This window comes from Cucumis melo, chromosome 8 (assembly GCF_025177605.1).
Source record: "Cucumis melo cultivar AY chromosome 8, USDA_Cmelo_AY_1.0, whole genome shotgun sequence".
Taxonomy (NCBI): Eukaryota; Viridiplantae; Streptophyta; class Magnoliopsida; order Cucurbitales; family Cucurbitaceae; genus Cucumis; species Cucumis melo.
Genome location: NC_066864.1, coordinates 11,653,637 through 11,674,177, shown reverse-complemented (window position 1 = coordinate 11,674,177; position 20,541 = coordinate 11,653,637). Strand labels below are relative to the sequence as shown.

Sequence of the window (20,541 nt, the reverse complement as noted above, 5' to 3'; positions counted from 1 at the left end):
AGCGTACATCTTAACATATTTGTGTTATGTAATTGTAATGACAGTTGAGGTCAACTTCCAAATTTGTAAACAACAAAGACAAACTTATAGACAAATTAAAAATGCTCGATCTAATTATGTCTGAGAATTACATTGTATTGTTACTTTTACTGTTTATCGTTACAACTACCATTATTGTTATTGTTCTAGTTGAAAAATTATCAATTTTGACATCTTTAATGTTATCGTTATTATCACTTTACTCTTAGAGATAGAGGTCATAGCTTTAAGAAAACGTGGTCAAAAGCAATACGATTACATTTGTGGTTCAAGCTTATTACAATTGATCTATGGATGAAATTCATTATGATTACACTTACATAGTAAATTCATTGTTCATTACGATTACAAGTCTAGGTCAGATTTACCCATAATCGAAAAAATAGATCACATTTGATTATTTTTGGTATTGTTTATCTACGACATATCGAACTCACGTTCAAATTGAGATGCATGATGAAATAAATAACACAAAGTGGGACGGTGAAGTTACACTTATTGGGTTCCATAAGAGGAAAAAAGATCTATTGGACACGTATACAGTGGCCAACCGAATCTCATTCCTTCGTATAAAAATATCTGAAGGCAAACGAGTAAGAAGAAAACAATAATGCGTAGAATCGAAGGGGGAATGAACAAATAATCGCCTACAAAATTATTCAAATGCATTGCGTTAATCAAATCCTTTGCTATTGAATCTCCTTGCAAGGTATCAATTTCGATTTCTGCTTTCAATCTCTCCATTTTGTCTTCAATTTTTTGGTTTAGGGTTTGCATCGAAATGCGTCGATGTTTGAAACCCTAGGGTTTGATCTTTGCTTTTCTTCTCTGTCTCTCTGTTGGGACAACTTTCTGGGGAACTGGAAGAGAGGTTGCACTTGACTTAGGCTTTGTCTCTTCACGCTTTGAATTGGGTTATTAGGTTCATTTTCTGGGATTTTGTCATACCAAGTTTTCCTCCCTTTCTCATGGGGGTGAAAAAAACTTGCTGCCACTTTCAGGAACTAAAATTGTCATGTGGTTGTCTTCTTTTGGATGTGGGATTCGTTGTTGTTTTCGTAGCTTCTAAAATTTGGTGGGAATGTTGTATTGATACATGAACACTGGTTTCTGAGGTTCGTACTATTATGTTCTAAATTGCATTTCGTGGCAACTTCTTTATTTTTTTGAAATCTTCTATTCTCTTCTTCTTGGTAATGACATGTTTGGTTTGATTGGATGATGTACAATATTTGCGCTTTTGTGTCAAGTTTTCAGGATTTGATAATTTCTTTTTAAGTGGACTTTTTCATTGACTGTTTGTTGTGTGTTTCATTTCAGGTCACTTTGTTGGCTATTTTAATTTTATTTGAAATCGGGTTCATTAAGTGGATTTAATTCATAACCTCCGACGATGGAAAACAATGGTATAAAGGCAGAATTTCGTAAGCCCTCTTCTGAAACAGCTGGCAGAAAGTATAGGCGTCGTTCTTCTGTTAGTGGGTCGTCGTCATCGGATGGTTAGTTTGATTTGGTTTTGGGGTTCTCTTTTGGAGACAACTAACATGCGATTCTCAGTGATTTTAGTGCGGTCTGTTGGTCTTTTCTTCTTTTCTTTATTTAGTTTGTTCATGCTCATTATAAACGTTATTTTGCAGAAAGTCCTAAACGAGACCGTAGTTCTAGTCCAAAGCTCTTGAGAGATGATGCTTCAAAAGATTCTGAACGGAAACCAAGAAGGAAAGAGGATGAAAGGGATTTGAATAAGGATTCTAGAAATCATCATAGTCGAGGTTCTGATTCTTATAGATATTCTGATCGAAAATCCTCTAGAAGTTTGCATGGTTACTCTAGGCATGATGATTATGCCAGACATGACAAATATGCGGATGAAGAAAGAGATTATGAGCGTGTATCCTCTCGTTCTAATAGGGATTCGAAGGGCAGTGCTCATTATGATCATACACGTCGAGAGAGTGAACATTCTCGTTCACGAGAATATTTTCGGGATGTAGAAAAAGGTTCTCGAGATAAATATGATGCTTCTGGACATAGAAGTAGGGATGGGGATTCATTATCTGAACGACATGGTTCTGGTGGTAGAAGGCATGCGAGCTTCGAAGAAATGGAGAAACATAGGAATGCAAGAGATCGAGATGGTCGGGATGAGAAGAGAGACAATATGAAGCATTCTGGAGACTACAAAAATGAACGGGTTCTCTCCCATGACGACGCTAGGGGGAACCGGTATGACTCACTCTTAGGAAGGGATGAAAGTAAGCACCGTACAAAAGAAATTCATAAAAATGATCGGAAGGACCTTGATGATGAAAAGTCTTCTAAAGAGGAGAGGAAACATGATGCCAGAGAGACTCACTGGGACAAGGTCCAAGGTAAAGAATTGAAGGGAAAATATGATGGTAAAGGTGTTTTTGTTGATGAAAATCAAGGGTTGCCTGCTAAGAAACCTAAATTATTTAGCTCTGGAAAAGAAGTTAATCATGAAGAAGATGGTAAGTGCTTCCTCATGTCCTATTTCAAATTGTTGCCTGCTAGTAATGTTAGCTTCACGCTGGTATTATTGTTCTTAACAGTTATGAAATTTGAATATGCAGCTGATGAAAATCAATCTTCAACCTCTAAGAAAGAACAGGATGGAAAAATGAGTTTAGGACAGGGCGAATCTGGCGACTCTGATTTTGCTGCTGACTTCAGCGCTGCAAAAGTTGCTGCAATGAAAGCTGCTGAATTAGGTAAAATCTAATTTTTGATCCTATCAATATCTCTCTCAAGTAGTTTGTTAGTTCATCATGAGTTAAGGTTCAAAAGAAGATTTTTTATTCTCAATTGGATGCTGATAGTTCTCGATAAATTTTGTTGACCTTTGCTCATGTTTTATATTTTTTATTTTGGTTGTTGGAAGATAGTTGACTGCATTTTATATATTCTTGTATTAACGGTTATAAAAGAATATGGTTATGAAATCTGCTTGGCTTGCTTTTAGATATCCTTAAGTTTTAGAGGTCCAAATTTCCCTTCTTCTCCTAGTTGAACTAAGAAACGAGAATTTTACCGGAGCTATTTAGTGTACAAAGGAATTAATAACATTCACCTACTTTAGTTCTTTTCTTTTTCTGGGTTTAGTTTGTAGTTATGTTTTCTCAGTTGAGTAATTGAAAAACTGGAACAAGATTCTGTTTGAAGGTTGCCTTTCATTTTAACTGTGATTTATGACATGAATTATATAAAATAACTTTAGTTCAGATTTTAATGATTTGTAACTTTTTACCTTGAATATTTTGAAATTGGTAGTACTGTCTCATTAACAGTTAATAAGAACCTTGTTGGAGTGGGTTATATGACCACCGACCAAAAGAAGAAGCTGCTGTGGGGGAGCAAAAAGAGTACTGCCGTAGAGGAGGTATGCATGATGATCATCTACAACTTAATCATCTCTTCATTTTGTTTGGCTTTGGCATGAAATAGTTGTGCATTTGGTAAACAATTGGATACTTTGAAGAACCGAACTGCTCTAGCCATTTGATGAATAATGTCATTTTCCTTGTTCTTCATAATGCTTTTCCATTGGTTACAGTCTGGACACCAGTGGGATACGGCGCTATTCAATGATCGTGAACGGCAAGAAAAATTCAACAAACTCATGGTAAACTCTCCCCCTCCCCTCCCGTCCATTCTCTTTCCCTTCTCTTCAATGTATCCCTGAATGTTAGTTAGCAACCTTTCATTGCTTAGTCATGACTCAGTCCATTAGAGTTTTTTCATCACCTACTAACACATTTTTAGAGTCTGAGGTTGCCTTGGTGCCTATGGCCAATTGTAGGGTGTGAAGGGCGAGCTGAAGATGGAGTCCCGACCGACCAACCAAGATGGCAGCGAACTTCTCCGTGCCGAAAAGCAAAAGGAGCTCCAGATGGATTTAGAAAAACAATACACTGCTGGACTTCGCAGAAGAGACGGTCGAACTGTTGGATTAGGTCTTTAAGCTTAGTTGCTATAGGCTGTGGATTATTTCTGTGGTTTGATGAAATTGTTACGAGAACCTTTTCTTTATGTTGCTGCACTAGAGTTATGTTGAATGTGCTTTCCACAACCTTCAACGGTATGTTCCTCCCTTCTACACCTCGCTTAAAAACCATAGAACAGGGGCCTTGTGCATTTATGAAGGTGAGAAAATCATCAGGTTATCTCCAATTCCTGAATTTACCGCCCAGTTTCTTTACATATGAGCTTGGATTTCTGTTTGTTTTCCCACGTCTTACAAAATCAAAATCTGGTAAGCAGTGTTCATATTTTTAATGTTCTAAATAAAAAACCAAATGGTCATAATAAAAAAAAGGGTTATGAAAGGGACTTGTTAAGATCTGTTATAACTAATTAGATTTCTGGAAAACTGGGTTAGGTTATGATTTTGATTCTGCCTATTTAGGCCTTAAAATTTTAGAAAATTCTTGGTCTTCAAATTCGGGCTTTTATTTTAGAATATTTTATATTTTGATTCTATTAAGCTTTGGCCATTAACCATTTCTTAGATGTTGGAGGTGCATGATATCGTTTTTCTTTAAATGTCGAAAGTGGTTAGTTTATTAAATCTTCTTTTATTTGACCTAAGAAATCAAAATGATGTCATTGGAGCAGAGCGTTGTGTTATTGTAAGCTGTTGGCGACAACAAGAGTTTATCTTCCAAATTTATTGTATTGGTTTTTTCTGACCTGTAAACTAGCCTTCTACAACTTCAAAGTTCTTGCAAATAAAAGTAAAAAACCCATCAAACTTCCATGACCCTTTTTGTGAGCTACAATTTTGTTCAGACTGAGTGTGTGATGCTGGAAATTTTATTTTTTTGACACCCCTCCAATTAAATCTACTTGTAGCCAAATTAAACAAGAAGTTTATATTGATTGATACTGTTTCTCAAATTTTAAGAGGAAAAAAAAGAAAAATAGCTCTAGTTATTTGAATGAATTGCTTTCCGCTATACATCAACGAAGCTAAACTCTATCAGTCTTTTTCACATTCTATCAATATTATGATGATAGTGGAAATGTTGATAAAATATTTACCTCAATAGATATATCATTTAAGTTAATAATATAAATATATTTATACCGAGTTATATATTTATACCGACGACAATATGGTGCTAATTTTTTTAAAGATGTTAAAAGGTCACTAGTAAACTTAAACTATTTAAAAAATACAGTTTGTAAATATAAATAAATTAGAGGCAAAATACTCGCAATGATCCAAAAATCGACCCTTTTGGTGTTTGTTTGTGAATACTATTGATCCACAAACACAATATCTTTTCTTTCTTGAATCTTCATTGCTTTTTCCAAAAGCTTTATTGTTCTCAATCACCAATTTTACATAGTTCTATTATTGTCTATCAATGGTGAAAAGATTCTTCTGAACTTATATTTTCACATAAAAAAGAAAAAGAGAAATTTCATCAACAAATAAAAAATAGAGACAAATCGTAAATTGCGAAACTATATAGCTCTAGCTTCTGTCTATCAACAATAGTTATTGTTGGAAGAAATTTCATGCTTCACTGTTCTATCGGTGTTTATCACTAGCAATTAGTTTGTTATAGTTTATCATTATCTATTAGTGGTAGACGATAATAATAACCAATAGACAATTTTCACTGTCTATCACTAATAGTTCTTCTATGCATACAACTTAATAAAAATCATTAAAAGATCGTTGTTTATCGATGTATGTCATTGACAAACATGGATATAGTTCACATAGATAGCTTTCTATCTTTGATATATAGCGTTAAAGCAATATCTTTCCATCTCTGTCTCTCTCCCTCAATCACTCACAACCTCACCTTTATCAATCTTAATTTAATGAAAGAAGAAGAAGCAGCTGATTGACGAAGAAGAAGAAGATGCTGTCCAACAGAGAAGAAGAAGCCGATGAGAAAGGTACGAAAATCGTGAGAATGCTAAGATGAAGAAACTAGTAATAAAAAAGGAGCGAACATGGGGATATTTTACAAACATTTGAAACATATTGCCTACTTAACTTTCCTTCTTTTTTGGCTATTCTTGTGGCTATTCTGGTACAAGTTTGGCATTTTTGCCGGTAGAAATGTTTTTGGCAAATTATTTTAGGGATCTTTCCGAAAATATAATAAAGCGGCAAAATATTTACATTTTGTAGAACAATTCGAAAAACGAAAAAAATTCATAGGTCCATCGTGTAAAATACTAAAAATGTCCTGTCAACCACGCCGTCAATAACGTGCGCGTAATATATTTGCGATCGTTTAAATATGATTACAATTTATACGCAGTCGTTTAAATGACTACAATTTATACGCGATCGTTTAGATATGACTACAATTTATACGTGATCTTTTAGATATAGCTACAATTTATCTTGTTAATTTCATAGTTTAATTTTGTTTTTAATTTGGTTATGTTTAGATTTGTTTACACTATCGTTTAGATTTGGGGACCCAAATCTAAATGATTTTTTTTTTCAAAAATTGATACACGATTTTTTTAATGTTTTTGATATACGATCGTTTAAATTTCTTTACACGATCGTTTACTTTTTTTTTACACGATCGTTTACATTTGACTACTCTAATCAAAATAATTTTTTTCAATATTCTTTGTATACGATTATTTACTTTTTTTAAACTATCGTTTACATTTGGCTATTCCAGTCTAAATGATTTTTTTTTCAAGATTCTTTATACACAATCTTTTATTTTTTTTAGACGATTGTTTACTTTTTTTTTTTTTCACGATCGTTTACATTTGACTATTCTAATTTAATTTTTTTTCAATATTCTTTATACACGATTTTTTAGATTTTGCTATTTTTTGTACAAGGAAAAGAAGAAAGACGATGGAAAGAAATTGCAGCGAAAAAAAAGAAGAGGAAAAGTAGAAAGACGATGGAAAAGCGAAAAAAAAGGAGAAAAGAAGAAAAACGGTGAAAAGATTAAACGACGTAAATAAAGAATTGAAAAATAAGAAAGATGATGGAAAGAAATTGCAGAAAAAAATAGGAAGGAAGAAAGACGAAATCGCGGGAGGAAGACGATGAAAGAAATAGTAGGAGGAAAATGAATCGCAAGAGAAAGATAGAAGGGCAAACCTGAAATATTTAAAAAATAGCTAACTTTATGGGTTTTGTTATAGGAGCCGTAAATAGTTTGGTGCTTTGTTACATTTATGTAAGTTTCTCATTATTTTAAATAATAATGCAACTGAAAATATTTATAAATATTGTAGAATATCATGATAAACTATTATTTTTCTGTTATGGAAAAATAGAGTTTATTGCTAATTAATATTTGGAAAATTGTTAAAAATGGTAAATTTGGAAAAATATTTACAAGATATAGCAAAGTTTCAACAATAGACATTGATACACAATGATATGCTTCTATCAGTAATACTGATAGATAATAATAAAAATAGAATCTAAAATTTTGTTATATGTTGTAAATAATTTAGTTTATCTTTCTGTTGATTCATTTAAGGGTGTACATAAGTCGGGTTGGGCCAGGTTGGAGAAAAATTATAGACCAACCCAAATTATTCGAGTTGATAAAAAATGAACCTTATCGGTTCAATATGCAAAGGTCAACCAAACTCAACCCAAAAAATCAAGGTTGGGTTGGGTTGACGGGTAGGTTTATTTTTCATCCCTCTTTAATTTAGACAACCTAAAGTGTTGAAGGGAGGGTGAAGGCAGATGAAGGGAGGGCAGAAGAAATTATGAAGGAGGGCCAGTGGCTTGAAGGGCAAGCGACTAGACACTGGCGAAGAGGAAGCTGAAGATTGAAGAAGACAGGCTGAGGCAAGCAACTTGAAGGGCATGTGCGTGCGACGAAAACGAGAAGTCTTTCGGTTTTAGGTTTATATATATATATATATATATATATTATATACATAACCGAGTCAGGTTAGGTCAACCAACCCTTATTTGCACGACCCTACGACTTGACTAAAAAAAAATTTCTCCAATTTTCTAACTCAAACCTTACGGTTCAGGTTGGATAATTTGGATTGGTCGAGTTACTGGTTTTTTCGAATATCCCTAAATTTGTTGGGGTCTATTTATTCATCTACATCGACATAAAAGCCTCAACGTGGAAAAATTGTTTTCTCTCCATTGTACCCTTGAGTTTAGTTCTATATTCCAAATCACTATTTGGTTTTATGGTAAATTCATTCTTAATTTTACTTTTTTTGTAATCTATACAATTATAAAAGACACCCCTTCGAAATTGAAATATGCAGTATGTGAAGAGTTGGAACGCAAGTAGTCTTTCATTTACATTTTAGAAATTAATTCAAAATTAAATATTTTATTAATTCTAATTAACAGTACAAATTTAAAGATTTGAAAGTTGAAAAGTTTTTGTAACATTTTTTTTCTACTATATAAAAGGCTTCTTTGATTTTTCTCTACCAACGTTGTTATTGAGAAATTTGGATCCATTCAATGGATTGTGTAATGGGACAAGATTGGTATGTCGATAATTTAGCAAAAATGTTATACATGTTTAAATAGCAATAGGTGATCATGCAGGAAAACAAATTTTTCTTCCACAAATACCATTAAGCCGCCCAAATGACAATTGATATCTATTGAAGTTCAAGAGAAAACAATTCTCCATTCATTTATGCTTTGCAATGATAATTAACAAAGCACGAGGACAAACAATTCCTAATGTCAGAATATATCTTCGTGAAAAATGTGTTTTTTTATGGATAACTTTATGTTACACTATTTTGAGGAATTTCAATAAAGACAACAAAAGTTTGAATCAAGCACATAGTTGACTTCAAATTGTACACAAAATATTGTTTATAAAGAAATCCTTTTTTGATATATACAAGTCATACCTTTAAATTCTTATATTTTAATCTAATTATGGTAACTTCTTCCCATGTACATCTAATTCTATTACATTTTGAATTTTGTATATTTAAATTTAGCACAACCTAAACATATACATGCAATGTTTACTATAATAGAAAGTTACACATTATACGTGTTATGCACGTGTCTTTTACTAGTAGCATAAAAAATTCACATGGTATTAGAGCTTTAGGGTTTTATCTTATTGGACTCTCGTAGTTGCTCGGTCCGATCTTTGCCTCCATCTATCGATTTTTGATGGAGGCAAATCGACATACACATAGAACCATCCGTTGCCACAAGTCTACGCTGCTCATCTTTCATATTGAACTTTCATCAATTTTGAAGTCCCAAATTGTCGGGCATCGTTCACTGTTCATCCAATTTTTCCTTGTTGTGACAAATTTGGTTCAATCAAACTTGGTTTGATTAGTTCGATTTAAAGACTTCAATTTGATTCACTATTTTGGTTTGGTTCAATCAGTCGTTCGTGAGGTTTGTTTTATATCTCCCTATGAGAATTGTTGTTTTCATTTAAGAAGTTCTTGTTTCAATTGACACAAGTTTTGTTTTAGATCTCTTTATAAAGATATTTGTTTATACTCATGAAGTTGTTTTCGTTCTTTGTGGGTAAACGATTCCAACCTAGAAGTTCTTGTTTATTTTTTCGTGAGTTTTTGTTTCTAGGTCTATATATGTTGATTTGGTTGAAAAGTTTTATTCGTAAACTCAAGTGATTTATCATTTTATCACCTTAAGTTTGTCGAGGGTGTTCAAGAAAACTAGAGGGCTTATTACTAATTAGTATTTTGTGTTATTCCTACGTAGTATTTCCCTTTTATGGATTTTTCCTTTATTAATTCAATGGTGATATTTTGATATATCTGTAAATATTTTAATTCATTTTACTATATCTAGAAAACAAATCTATTTTTATATTTCGTGAAATTTTTTACGGTATAATTGAGATATCGATTTACTTGTCAGCTCATGGAAACGTAAACTTAAAATTATTGATAAAAGTATCCAACTTGACAGAAATTTAATATTATGTTTACAATGGAACTTTCTTTTGGAAAAGAAAAACTTCACAAGATTGGCCGTCCCCAAAGTACATAACCTACTAAATTCATATTACCATTCTCTACAGATAGAAAACATGATTAAAAAAATATGGTAGTAAACTACTTTCTGTAAAGACAACAAAATCAAAACAAAACTGGCCATAAAATTAGAGCCACTAAACAAATGAAACTAACGAAATTCAGAAACCTGGATCACAATTTATACCACACATTTACAACATTGGCCAAGCATCTACCTTCCCTAAAATCTTCTTATCTTCACTATTAAACTTTTCAATGAACAGTGGAAGGCTTTTGTGGTGGCTCAAAAACATCTCTCCAAGACATTTTCCCAGACGAATGACTGGCCAATAATTCCTCACCTTCTTTCTTCATCAGTGTAGACAGGTATTTGCCATACTTTTGTGTTCTTCTTTGGGTCGTCGGTGAGGCTTAGATCTGTATCGTCTTCTTTGAACGTTCTGATGAATGTCTTGGCACCTGCCATAATGAGCCTTTCAATCATGAACAATTGGTAGTTGTTCTTAACCACAGGATCCAGAATATCGCTATAGTTCGAGGAATAAGCCAACTTGTACCTGCAAAATAGGTGTATCATGAATCAACCTTGTGTGAACTAGTATTGAAGCACCAAGCGGAAATAGTTCATTCTTTATTCTTGCTTAAAAATGGAATCGTTGAGGGGATATGCAACTAAACGATAGTCTTGATGATTTATGTTATAGCTATCAGGACGCAAGATCCTTTGAGTAAAGTCTTTCTACTATTAAATGGTGAAGAACCAATACTTCATCTCTAATTCTAGTGAACTAAGAAGGGCTCACCGAGCAGAGAGGGGTGAGAAGAATCCAGGAATTCTCTCATTTGAAGCTATAAAAAGAGTCCGCCCTGCAGGAACCCATTTTGCTATTCTCTTCAGCATAAACTCGGGCCGTGTGTCCCTGTCGAGATGTGGATGTAAGCTTCTATCAACACCAAACCTGTCCTTTCTGGTCTTTATTTTATCTCCACGACGAACATGGATGGCATCATAATCACCGAGTAGCCCTTTAATCTATTGATCAGATATTCTTTTCAGGATTATCAATAAAATGAGAGATTTTTCATTGATGAAGTGCATTATCAACACCACTAAATGACACAAAATTCGACGAGTAAAATTTCAGGAGACATAGTTACTTATAGAACTATTCCAGAAAGAAAGAGAAATAACATGTGAATCTTTTCTCAATGTTATTACGCACAGTATAACAAACTAATGCAAGCAAACTTCATCTCTAACCAATGCAAGGCTTATCACCCCCCCACCCCCACCATAGTTAATTACACTTTTCGAATTTATTTAATGCTGTTAAGAGGTAAAACAAACACCAGCAATCTCAACCTGGCTTTATGAAGCATATGACGATTCCTAATCAATAGTGTGCCTTCCATTCAGTTTCCAAGAAGGCACCAAACCATGAAGTTTCACGTACTTCCAAATTTTCTACAAACCTATCCAAATATAACGGTCACAACTAACTTTCACGTACTTCTTTCTTACTCCTTGTCTTTCAAGTTTCACCATTATGCAGCTCACAGAATTTCAAAGTTCAACAAAGACAGAAAAAGAAAAACTTTCCAAGTATTTTGGATGGTGGACTAAATTGAATTTCTAGAAGTGGGAAGTCTGAAGCCATCCTAGGAGTGGCCCCATTTTAGTCTTCTGTTTCTAAAGAACATGCCTACTTCCCTTAATTTTATTAGCATATCATCACTATCTTAGCAAATATATATCAATTTGTAGACAAATTCCAAAAAGAAAACAAATTTGTAAAAGTGATTTCTTTTTTTTTTTTTTTTTTTTTTTTAAAGAAAAACTGGCTTAGGTTTCACAAACATTTTCAAAAAGTGGAAGACAAAACAAAGAAACACACAACAGATAAAACTTTTTAAACATAAAACCAGAAACAAATTTGATTGTCATAAAACCCCTTGTTATCTTCTGCAGAGATGTTTCTTAGGAAATAGTAAGGGTGGGCCATGGGCACAAAACTGAGTGACACCCCTTGATATCCCACTTATTGCAAATAATAATAATAATAATGAAAACAAAAATTAAAAGAATTATGAGTCTTTAACTAGAGTTTGTTATACTTGTCAAAGAGTATCGAAAGTAAAAGTATTTTACATTCAACCCAGAGTTCAATAATTATATGCTCTAAGGTGGAAAGTTTATGCTAAGAAGCATCTGCGAAGCCTGAATAAACCGCAGACCTAATCTTGTAACACTGAACTTAAGCATCTACTACAACTATAAAACAGAGACCTAGAAATATGGAAATGCACTGAAACTAGGTTTCAAAAGCAATGAGGTAATAGCTTGCAACTTTGTTAGGCCCTGTGTCATGATTCTTAGAAGAGTGCAAAAATCTACGTATGGATGTAATGGGCAGCAAAAGAAAGCAACTAATAATTCCTTTTTTTTAGAAAAAAATACCTTCTCAGCTGCATCCCTCAAGTTTTCTGCTGCCATAGAAGGAAGAAATTTATAGGGCAACATTACGGCACTACGGTTGTTTCTGTCCTTGCATTCCATAAACCTAATGAGTTATCATGAGATTAACACCCAAAGAATTCATAACTTGGGATCTTAAATCAATACATCTGTCATACTAAGTTGCAAGGAAAAGCATAAAAAACATTAAAAAGATGAGCCTAATTGAGCTTTTATTCATTTACTATAAAATGAGGCTTGGATCTATCTAAACACAAGCTTAAACACAATACTATCTTATTTCCCCAAGTTTGATTTACCATGAAAGAGGGCTGGCAGTTCGATTTATTAGCAAAAGATTGGAGTAGTGGCTGCTATCTCTGAGTTCAATACGACTGACTTGCTCTACGTGGGCAACTGCTCTAGCTCCTAATTTCATACTTGTTGACAGTACCTGATACCATGATTTTGAGTTGTCTAAAATCACTGGTACAGTGTCAGATATAAGGTCCATATCGTACAAAGAGTCCATGGCACAAGAGTTTGCTTCCCAACTGCAATTCAGAGAACAAATTCAGGTTCTACGTTCTTTCTAGAAAATTCACAAATAAATGTGGAAGAACAGCAAATCTTTGAAGTCGAAATCTTAGTTTGAAGCACAAAGAGACCCAATTTAATACAGTTTCAATTACCATCAAGTATATACTTTTTAGAAAACTAGATATTTAATAGGTACAATATTTATATGATTAGAAACAACATGGATCGACACAGTTGCAAAAGAGATAGCATACAAGAAAAACATTATTGGAGAAGAAAAGAGGAAGAAATACCTTTCCTCTGAGCTCGCATTAGTGGACTGATGAAGAAGGCCTTTCTTATTATGTATAGGGTTGATACACATTCTAGAGGGCATTACAAATGTTCTGCACCAAAAAACAAAGAGTAGTAAATTTCTTCTTATGCAAAGCAAAAAGTTGAACTTGAGCGTAGTTAACCAATACCTTACCATTACAAGAGAAAGTAAGACAAAACTAAATGGCACCTCATACCAATATCATATGACTAAAATCAAGCAAAGGGAAACGAGAAATTTCACAATATGATAATTCTCCATTTAATGATAGAACTACAACAATGCTGATGAGTTACTGCTCACCCAATGCTAAATCCTTTTCATTCAGGAACCTTATCATGTAAATCCAACAAAATAAGCAAGAAGAAAACATCTTCAAATAAGGATTAAACCGCAGAATTCAGAAAGAACTTCATGAAAAGTTACCTTTGGAGGAACATGGCTTCCTCAAGGGCACACCTCAAGCTGGATTCCTGGTGACCCAAACCCTCACAAGACTCGCAATGCTTCCCCGGGCAGTCGATTCGGTTTCCCCAGTACAAGAACTTGTCATTTACACTAAAAAAATGCCGACCACGTCTCTGTTTCTGGGTCAGATTTTTGAATCTGAAGATTTTCTGAATTGAGTTCGAGGATGGAAAAGAAGAAGACCCGTTGGTAGAAATCAGTGAAGAAAAGAGGAAAAGAAATGCAATGGCGGCAAGGGAAACGAAGAAGAAGATGAGTGGGGATCTGTGTTTGGGTTTTGGCTTCTGGGTTCTGGGAAATGCCATGGAATTTGCAGAGTTAAAGAGAAACTGAAATGTATAGCGCAAGAGTGATTGAAATTCGATTCAATCGAACAAGGAAATGCTATAGAATTCGATTGCATCCGGTGAGGAACAAGAACTTGGATCGGGCATTAGTAGGAGTGAGAATAGAGCTGAGAATTGTAAATTAATCATAAATGGAATTATTGATTTTGATTGATATATAACTTCGAATCGAAGAAATTTTGATGCAAAAGTTATGTTTGCGGTTTTGCCTCTCACCTAACCACCATGTGTCCAATCTTCAAGCTTTGTGTCTTTAAGTCCTAAAACACATTATTTTGTTAACTAAATTAGGTAGGAAAACACACACACGCATATCAAATTTTGAGTTTAATTTTTATTCTAGGGTTGGCAATCGGTGCACCCCCTCCTAGTCTCCGTTTGTAATATCGGTTCCCGTCCCATTTTCCGTTTTGGGTAGCGGAGATCGTAGAAATCTCGATTCAGATATTGGGTCTTCGCAAGTAAATAAATAAATTGATACATTTATTTTATACAAGTTTCAGACATCTAGATTTCATAGGTGTGTTCATCTAAAAGATAATAGAGGACTAAATTGATACATTTATATAAGTTCAAGATTTAAATTGATACACTTGAAAAAGTTTGTTTACAATTATTAATTTGAGATTTAAATCGATTCAACTTTTAACATTTAGGGTTTAAATTGATACCATTATTAGTTTAAGGCTTAAATTAATACAATAGGTCTTTTACAAAATATAACAAAACGACAACAATTCCGAAAATAGAAAAAACCCACAGACATACTGTGGAATACCAAAAATGCTTCATAAAGCACACTGTTCACACGAGATTTCAAGAGAAATTTAATTCGTGGAATCGAACTTTGTATTGATTTATGTATTGTGGATACAATCTCTAATATTTACTCATTTGATTTTTTGATACAATCTCTAATATTTACTCCTTTGATTATTTCTTTCGAATACAAAAAGTGAAATTTAGAACTTCGTGGTCTTCGATCTTCAAGAAGTTGTAATTACAAGTCAATTCGAGCTTCAATCTTCTGGAATTCAAGGAAAGTTTGATCTTCCAAGTCTTCGATCTTTCAGAAGGATGATTTCGAGGTTGATGATAACTTGCACGTCTTAAGAGTTTTTAGAAGTTTTTGTCTTCAATTCTTCAGAGCTTCGATTCTTCTTTTCAACCAAAGGTCCTCCAAATGAATGGTAGATGTCTCTATTTATAGAGAAATTTTATGGGCTTTAGGTGGGCTTGGGCCCGTTTGCTTGTTGGGCTTGGGCTTATCTGTCTGTTGGACTTAGGCTTGGCCCATTTGCTTGTTGGGCTTGGGCTTGAGCCCACCTGGCACTCTGGGCTTGGGCCCATTTGCTTGTTGGGTTCGTTCCCGGGCCCACTTGTTTGACGGGCTTGATCCATATTATTTCTTGGCCTAATTTATATTTAGGGCTTAATTAGATCGGGTACAAGAAAACTTAATTATCCAAACCCAATCGAATTATGATTATCACAATGTTTACTGTGATGACGTGGCAGAATTTAATTGGCCAAAATTTATTGCTCAACACACACCATCAACAACACACACGTAATATATTTGATATACGATCATTTAGATTTGGTTGTTTAGATATGACTACAATTTATTTTTTTCAATTCTATCGTTTAATTTGGTTACACGATCATTTAATTTGGTTACGTTTAAATTTGATAACACGATTATTTAGATTTGATCGTTTAGATTTGGACCGATTTCTTTCTTCAAAATTTGGTACACGATCATTTAGATTTGGCTAAAAGATTTTTTTAATTCTTTTTTTACACGATCGTTTTTTTTACCCGATTGTTTATACGATCGTTTAGATTTGGCTAAATGATTATTTTAATTCGTTTGGTACACGATCGTTTAGATTTGTTTACACGATGATTGATTTTTTTTACACGATCGTTTACATTTGGCTACTCCGATCTAAATGATTTTTTTACAAGATTCTTTACACACGGTTTTTTAAATTTTGTTTTTTTTACACGGTCGTTTACATTTGGTTACCCAAATTTAAATGACATAAAAAAAGAAGAGGAAAAAAAAGAAAGACAATGGAAAAAAAAAAGAAATCGCAGGGACGAGGAAGAGAAAAAAGACAGAATGAAAAACTTGGAATATTTAAAAGATTGCTAACTTTATGGTTTTGTTACACGAGTCGTAAATAGTTTGGTATTTTGTTATATTTATGAAAATTACCCTTAATACAAACCCCAAATTTTAGGGGTATAAATTGAAATTTTTTCAAGATAATATATATTAAAAATAATAAAAAATATACAAGGCAAGGTCGAAGACGAGGCAGATTACCCTCCCCTTCCCGATAGAGGACCTAGTTTGTGTCCCAAGTTTGACTTCCATCCTTGGTCAAACTAAGGATTCTCTATCCCAACCGGGGTAGAGATTCTACGGAAATTTTTGCGAACCTTAATTTGCATAGATAAGTGGATAAGATACTATTACCATGGTAGAATTAACTTAGGTAAAAGTAGTAACATATCAAATTATACAGAGTAAGGATTGACGTCGCTTACAATCATAAAAGGTAAAGTGTTAAAAAAATATCTTTTAAGAAGAAAAACAGAAGTTTGTCATATGTGACAGACAAGGTGTGATTTAACCCTTTGAGCTAAACAAAGATGAATTGTTACTCAAAACACACTCAAGTATTTATATATATATATATATTTATATAGGGAGGTTCGTTTGGGAGAGGAAAAGAGTTAATGGGGGATAAGGATTAATCGTAGTATTGTAATAATGTGCGTTTAGGGGAAAATTTATTATTGGTAGTGTTATGATAATATGTATTTGGGGGAAGGATTATGAATAGTGATGTTACGATAGTATGTGTTTGAGGGAAGAATTATAATAGGTAGTGTTATGATAATATTTGTTTGGAGCAAGGATTACATGGGAAGGATTATGAAATTTTTTTATTATTACAATTATTATTTTAAATTCGTATTTTAAATCAAACACACAAATATTCGTATATTTAATTTACCAAATTGTCATAGTTTTCGTAATTCGTATTCCAATAATTTCTTCAAAGACGACGTCCATTTTAAACTTTTTTTAACGTTGGGTTGTTACGTGCGAATAAATTATATTTTTTTTAAGGGGTCTTTTCAATAATATAACAAAGCGGCAAGTTATTTACACTTTATAGAACGATTTTAGAAACGGAAAAAGCCCATAGGCCTACAATGCGAAATACCAAAAATACCCCAATAAATGCGCGATTAATTAGTCCGTGCGTGCCCGACTAGTGTTAATAAACGATTATTAGACGACATCGTGTAGAATAATATACAATTGATACACGATCTTGTAAATTACCAAATACATAAACGATCAACAATATACGCTAAATGATAACAAAATACTTTAACGATTATCTTTAACGATCGCGTAAATTATCTTTAACGATTATCTCATATGTGCATCTAATCACGTTTGAAAATATAAACGATAATCATACACTATTCTGTATATTATATAAACGATAATCATATATATAAACGATAAGGTAATAAATAGTAAAAGATGATGAAAAAGTTTAAGTATACACGATCATGTAGAGAAATTTCAATGATCGTTTATATAAGTATAAACGAACATTTACAGAAACTCCAATAACTCGTAATTACAAAAATGTCATCAAAATGAAGGGGCTATAAAAAGGTGAAAGAACTTGCTTAGGCTTTTTTGTTTATTGTCTTCCTCTTCAATCGTTTATATCCTGGTAACTACTTCAACAGAACTGTCGCGATCGACGATTTGACTTGCATACAAAAAGGTTTGAATCTATGTTCATTTCGATCTATCTCCATCATCTACATTTATCTACCATGATCTATATCGTATACAAAAAGGTCTGAGTCTATATTTATTTCGATCTATCTCCATCATCCACATATATCTAGCACGATCTATATCGCATACAAAGAGGTGATCTTAGTCTATATTCATTTGGATCAATCTATATTTATCACAATCTATTCTACATACAGATACGTCTGTTTCTATACTGATTGTATATATTTCATTGAATATAATTTATATTAGTCTTCTTTTTTACAAATAGATGGTGAGCAAGAATCAACAAACATCGTGTAGCAAAACAATAAAGTGTAAAGCAAAGACAGAAGAAAGAAAAATAAAAAAAGAAAAAAGAATAAATAGGTAACAAACTAGAATGTGAATATCTGTTTGTATAGCATTGTATATTTGTGTATCTTTTTCTTTATAGCGCTCTGCATTTGTAAATTTGTTTAAACTTACCCTTGTTGTTTGAAACATACTATTTATTATGTCATTCAATAGGTGAAACAGTATCCAAATGACATTATTATGGAAGATGAACAAAAAAACCTTAGAATTACAGTATACTACAGTTTAGAAACATTGAATCAGATTAAGTTAAAAATAGACAAAAGAATTCTTTCTCAAGTTTTGACAAACAGTCCTTTTAGCCAGTTTCTTAACATTAAAATGACCAAAATACCAACACAATTCTTTAAATTTCTATTAAGAAAACAATGCCATACAAAAAAAAAAAAACTAATATCCTCGCTTTCAACTTCAATGGACATATAGCAAAATTTGGGTTGAAAGACTTTTGTTTTGTGACGACTAAAAAGTCACAAATTCCTTAAGTTAAATGGTCTAAAAAATGCGCTTTTCTGTCATTATAACTTTATAACAAGAAGAGATATAGAAAGAACTTTCAAAGCGTTGTGCAACGAGGAAGACTCATTGAAAGAAAAACTAGTTAACCTCTATATCTTAGGAGCATTTTTAATTCTCAAGTAGCAACACAACCACATAAAATCTTCTACATCTAGACATAATGGATAATGAAAAAATCTTCAAAGGCTATCCATGGGGACGGTTCTCATACATCCTAACATATCAGTTCTTGAAAAAAGCACCCTATAGTGACAAGGATGTTGTATACCTTCAAGGGTTTCCCGAGTTTTAGTCTATTGGACTTTTAAGAAAATATCAAACTTTCCAATTTAGATGTTGGGTTTGGAAGAAAGCTTGCAACGGAAGGACCACCAATTGTAACATGGGAATGTTTGAAAACAAGTGACTAGAGGACTCTAAACATCGACATTTTTGAATATGAGAATGTAAGTAAACTTAGAGCATGCTTTATATATGTCTATCTAGATAGACAATGAAAGATTTTCTATCCATGTCTATCTTGAATAGATGAGATATAAATCTATCACTGTTTATCAATACCTTTGCTACTTTTTCACTAATAATCTAATATCATTTTATTTGTAGTTCTCCATGACACCTCTAAACTCATCAGAAGAAGAGTCTCAAACAATTTTGAGATATTTCAAAAATATTGAGAAGCAGGAAAGAAAAGAAAGTGCAGAGCAATAGGAAAAAAATGAAAAAAATGAAAAAAAAAACAATGAAACAAATAAAATCTTAAATGAAATAAGTGAAATAAAAAAAATCAAGAAAAAATATAAATAGAACAAATATTATTAAGACAAGAAATAAAAGAAATAAAAAGCATGTTGATAATGGTTATGACAAGCTTGAATGTTCCACCACCATCAACCAAACTTCAACAACAACAGAATGAGAAAGAAATTGCATATACAAAAGTCGTGGAGAAAAATAGACCACCTACTTGTAGCCTTGATCTTCTTGATGATGATGAACAAGTTAATACAGTGGTGAAGTATGCAACAACACGTTGCCCTACGATTAGTGTCTTATTCATTATGTACTGCTTTGTTTTGTTTAATGTTCCTCAATTTCCAAATAAAACACGATTATGTTGTTTCTTTTTCTTTACAAGAAACTGCCATTTTGGAAATACAAAGTAGTTTAGAAACAATAGCAACTACAGATTTAGAAACACCAAAAACACAAATATTGCCGCAGGTTTAATTCTTTTCGAAACAATAAATATAACTCGTATAGAGAGATATAATTTATCTGTCTGGATGTGTTTTCTTCATGATGTCTCTGAACATTCTTACTTTATGTGCTTGCAGATAGATGAAGAAGATGAAAAAATAACTGGTTTATTCATTTAGGAACACCAAAAGCACACGTATTGGCACATGTTTTAATTTGTTTAATATACAACTGGTTTCACGATCATTTAAATATATTAAACGATGGTTTAATATAACTAAACAATCGTTTAAAATAACTAAACGTTCCTTTAATTATATTAAACGATCATTTATATATTTAATACGACTGTTCGTTTAGTTTGTAATTCTTTAATTTATATATTTTTTAATTCTTTGCTACTCAATTGGTTTCATGATCGTATATGCATATTTAAACGATCTTTATATTGGAC

The 20,541-nt window shown here is 32.8% G+C and overlaps 2 protein-coding genes across 5 annotated transcripts; one reads left to right on the top strand and one right to left on the bottom strand.

Moving 5' to 3' along the window:
* Positions 1-546: 546 nt before the first annotated feature.
* LOC103495825 (uncharacterized) lies at positions 547-4,385 on the top strand. Of its 4 annotated transcripts, none has more exons than XM_008457500.3 (7): positions 547-748; positions 1,360-1,538; positions 1,677-2,531; positions 2,634-2,771; positions 3,348-3,439; positions 3,614-3,682; positions 3,860-4,238. In XM_008457500.3, exons 2-7 carry the CDS (start codon positions 1,433-1,435, stop codon positions 4,019-4,021), a joined length of 1,422 nt encoding a protein of 473 aa, XP_008455722.1. In that variant the 5' UTR covers positions 547-748; positions 1,360-1,432; the 3' UTR covers positions 4,022-4,238. The 4 variants fall into 4 exon arrangements, with proteins under 4 accessions (XP_008455722.1, XP_008455720.1, XP_050945344.1 ...); XM_008457498.3 differs by having other exon boundaries at positions 550-748; positions 3,823-4,385; XM_051089387.1 differs by having other exon boundaries at positions 586-1,154.
* Positions 4,386-9,923: 5,538 nt separating this feature from the next.
* Positions 9,924-14,422, bottom strand: LOC103495824 (uncharacterized). The gene is made up of 6 exons (XM_008457496.3): positions 13,779-14,422; positions 13,330-13,422; positions 12,817-13,050; positions 12,500-12,602; positions 10,845-11,074; positions 9,924-10,598 (listed from the first exon to the last, which is right to left on the bottom strand). The coding sequence occupies exons 1-6, from the start codon at positions 14,123-14,125 to the stop codon at positions 10,379-10,381; spliced, it is 1,227 nt and encodes a 408-aa protein (XP_008455718.1). The 5' UTR covers positions 14,126-14,422; the 3' UTR covers positions 9,924-10,378.
* Between the last annotated feature and the right edge of the window lie 6,119 nt (positions 14,423-20,541).

Coding starts and splice junctions, on each gene's coding strand:
- LOC103495825 (XM_008457498.3), top strand. CDS start 1,433: ATGGAAAACAATGGTATAAAGGCAGAATTTCGTAAGCCCTCTTCTGAA. Junction 2,532..2,633: donor AGTTAATCATGAAGAAGATG/GTAAGTGCTTCC, acceptor TTGAATATGCAG/CTGATGAAAATCAATCTTCA. Junction 3,440..3,613: donor AGAGTACTGCCGTAGAGGAG/GTATGCATGATG, acceptor CATTGGTTACAG/TCTGGACACCAGTGGGATAC.
- LOC103495824 (XM_008457496.3), bottom strand. CDS start 14,125: ATGGCATTTCCCAGAACCCAGAAGCCAAAACCCAAACACAGATCCCCA. Junction 13,051..13,329: donor AATGCGAGCTCAGAGGAAAG/GTATTTCTTCCT, acceptor TCTGAATTGCAG/TTGGGAAGCAAACTCTTGTG. Junction 11,075..12,499: donor TGAGGGATGCAGCTGAGAAG/GTATTTTTTTCT, acceptor TCTGATCAATAG/ATTAAAGGGCTACTCGGTGA.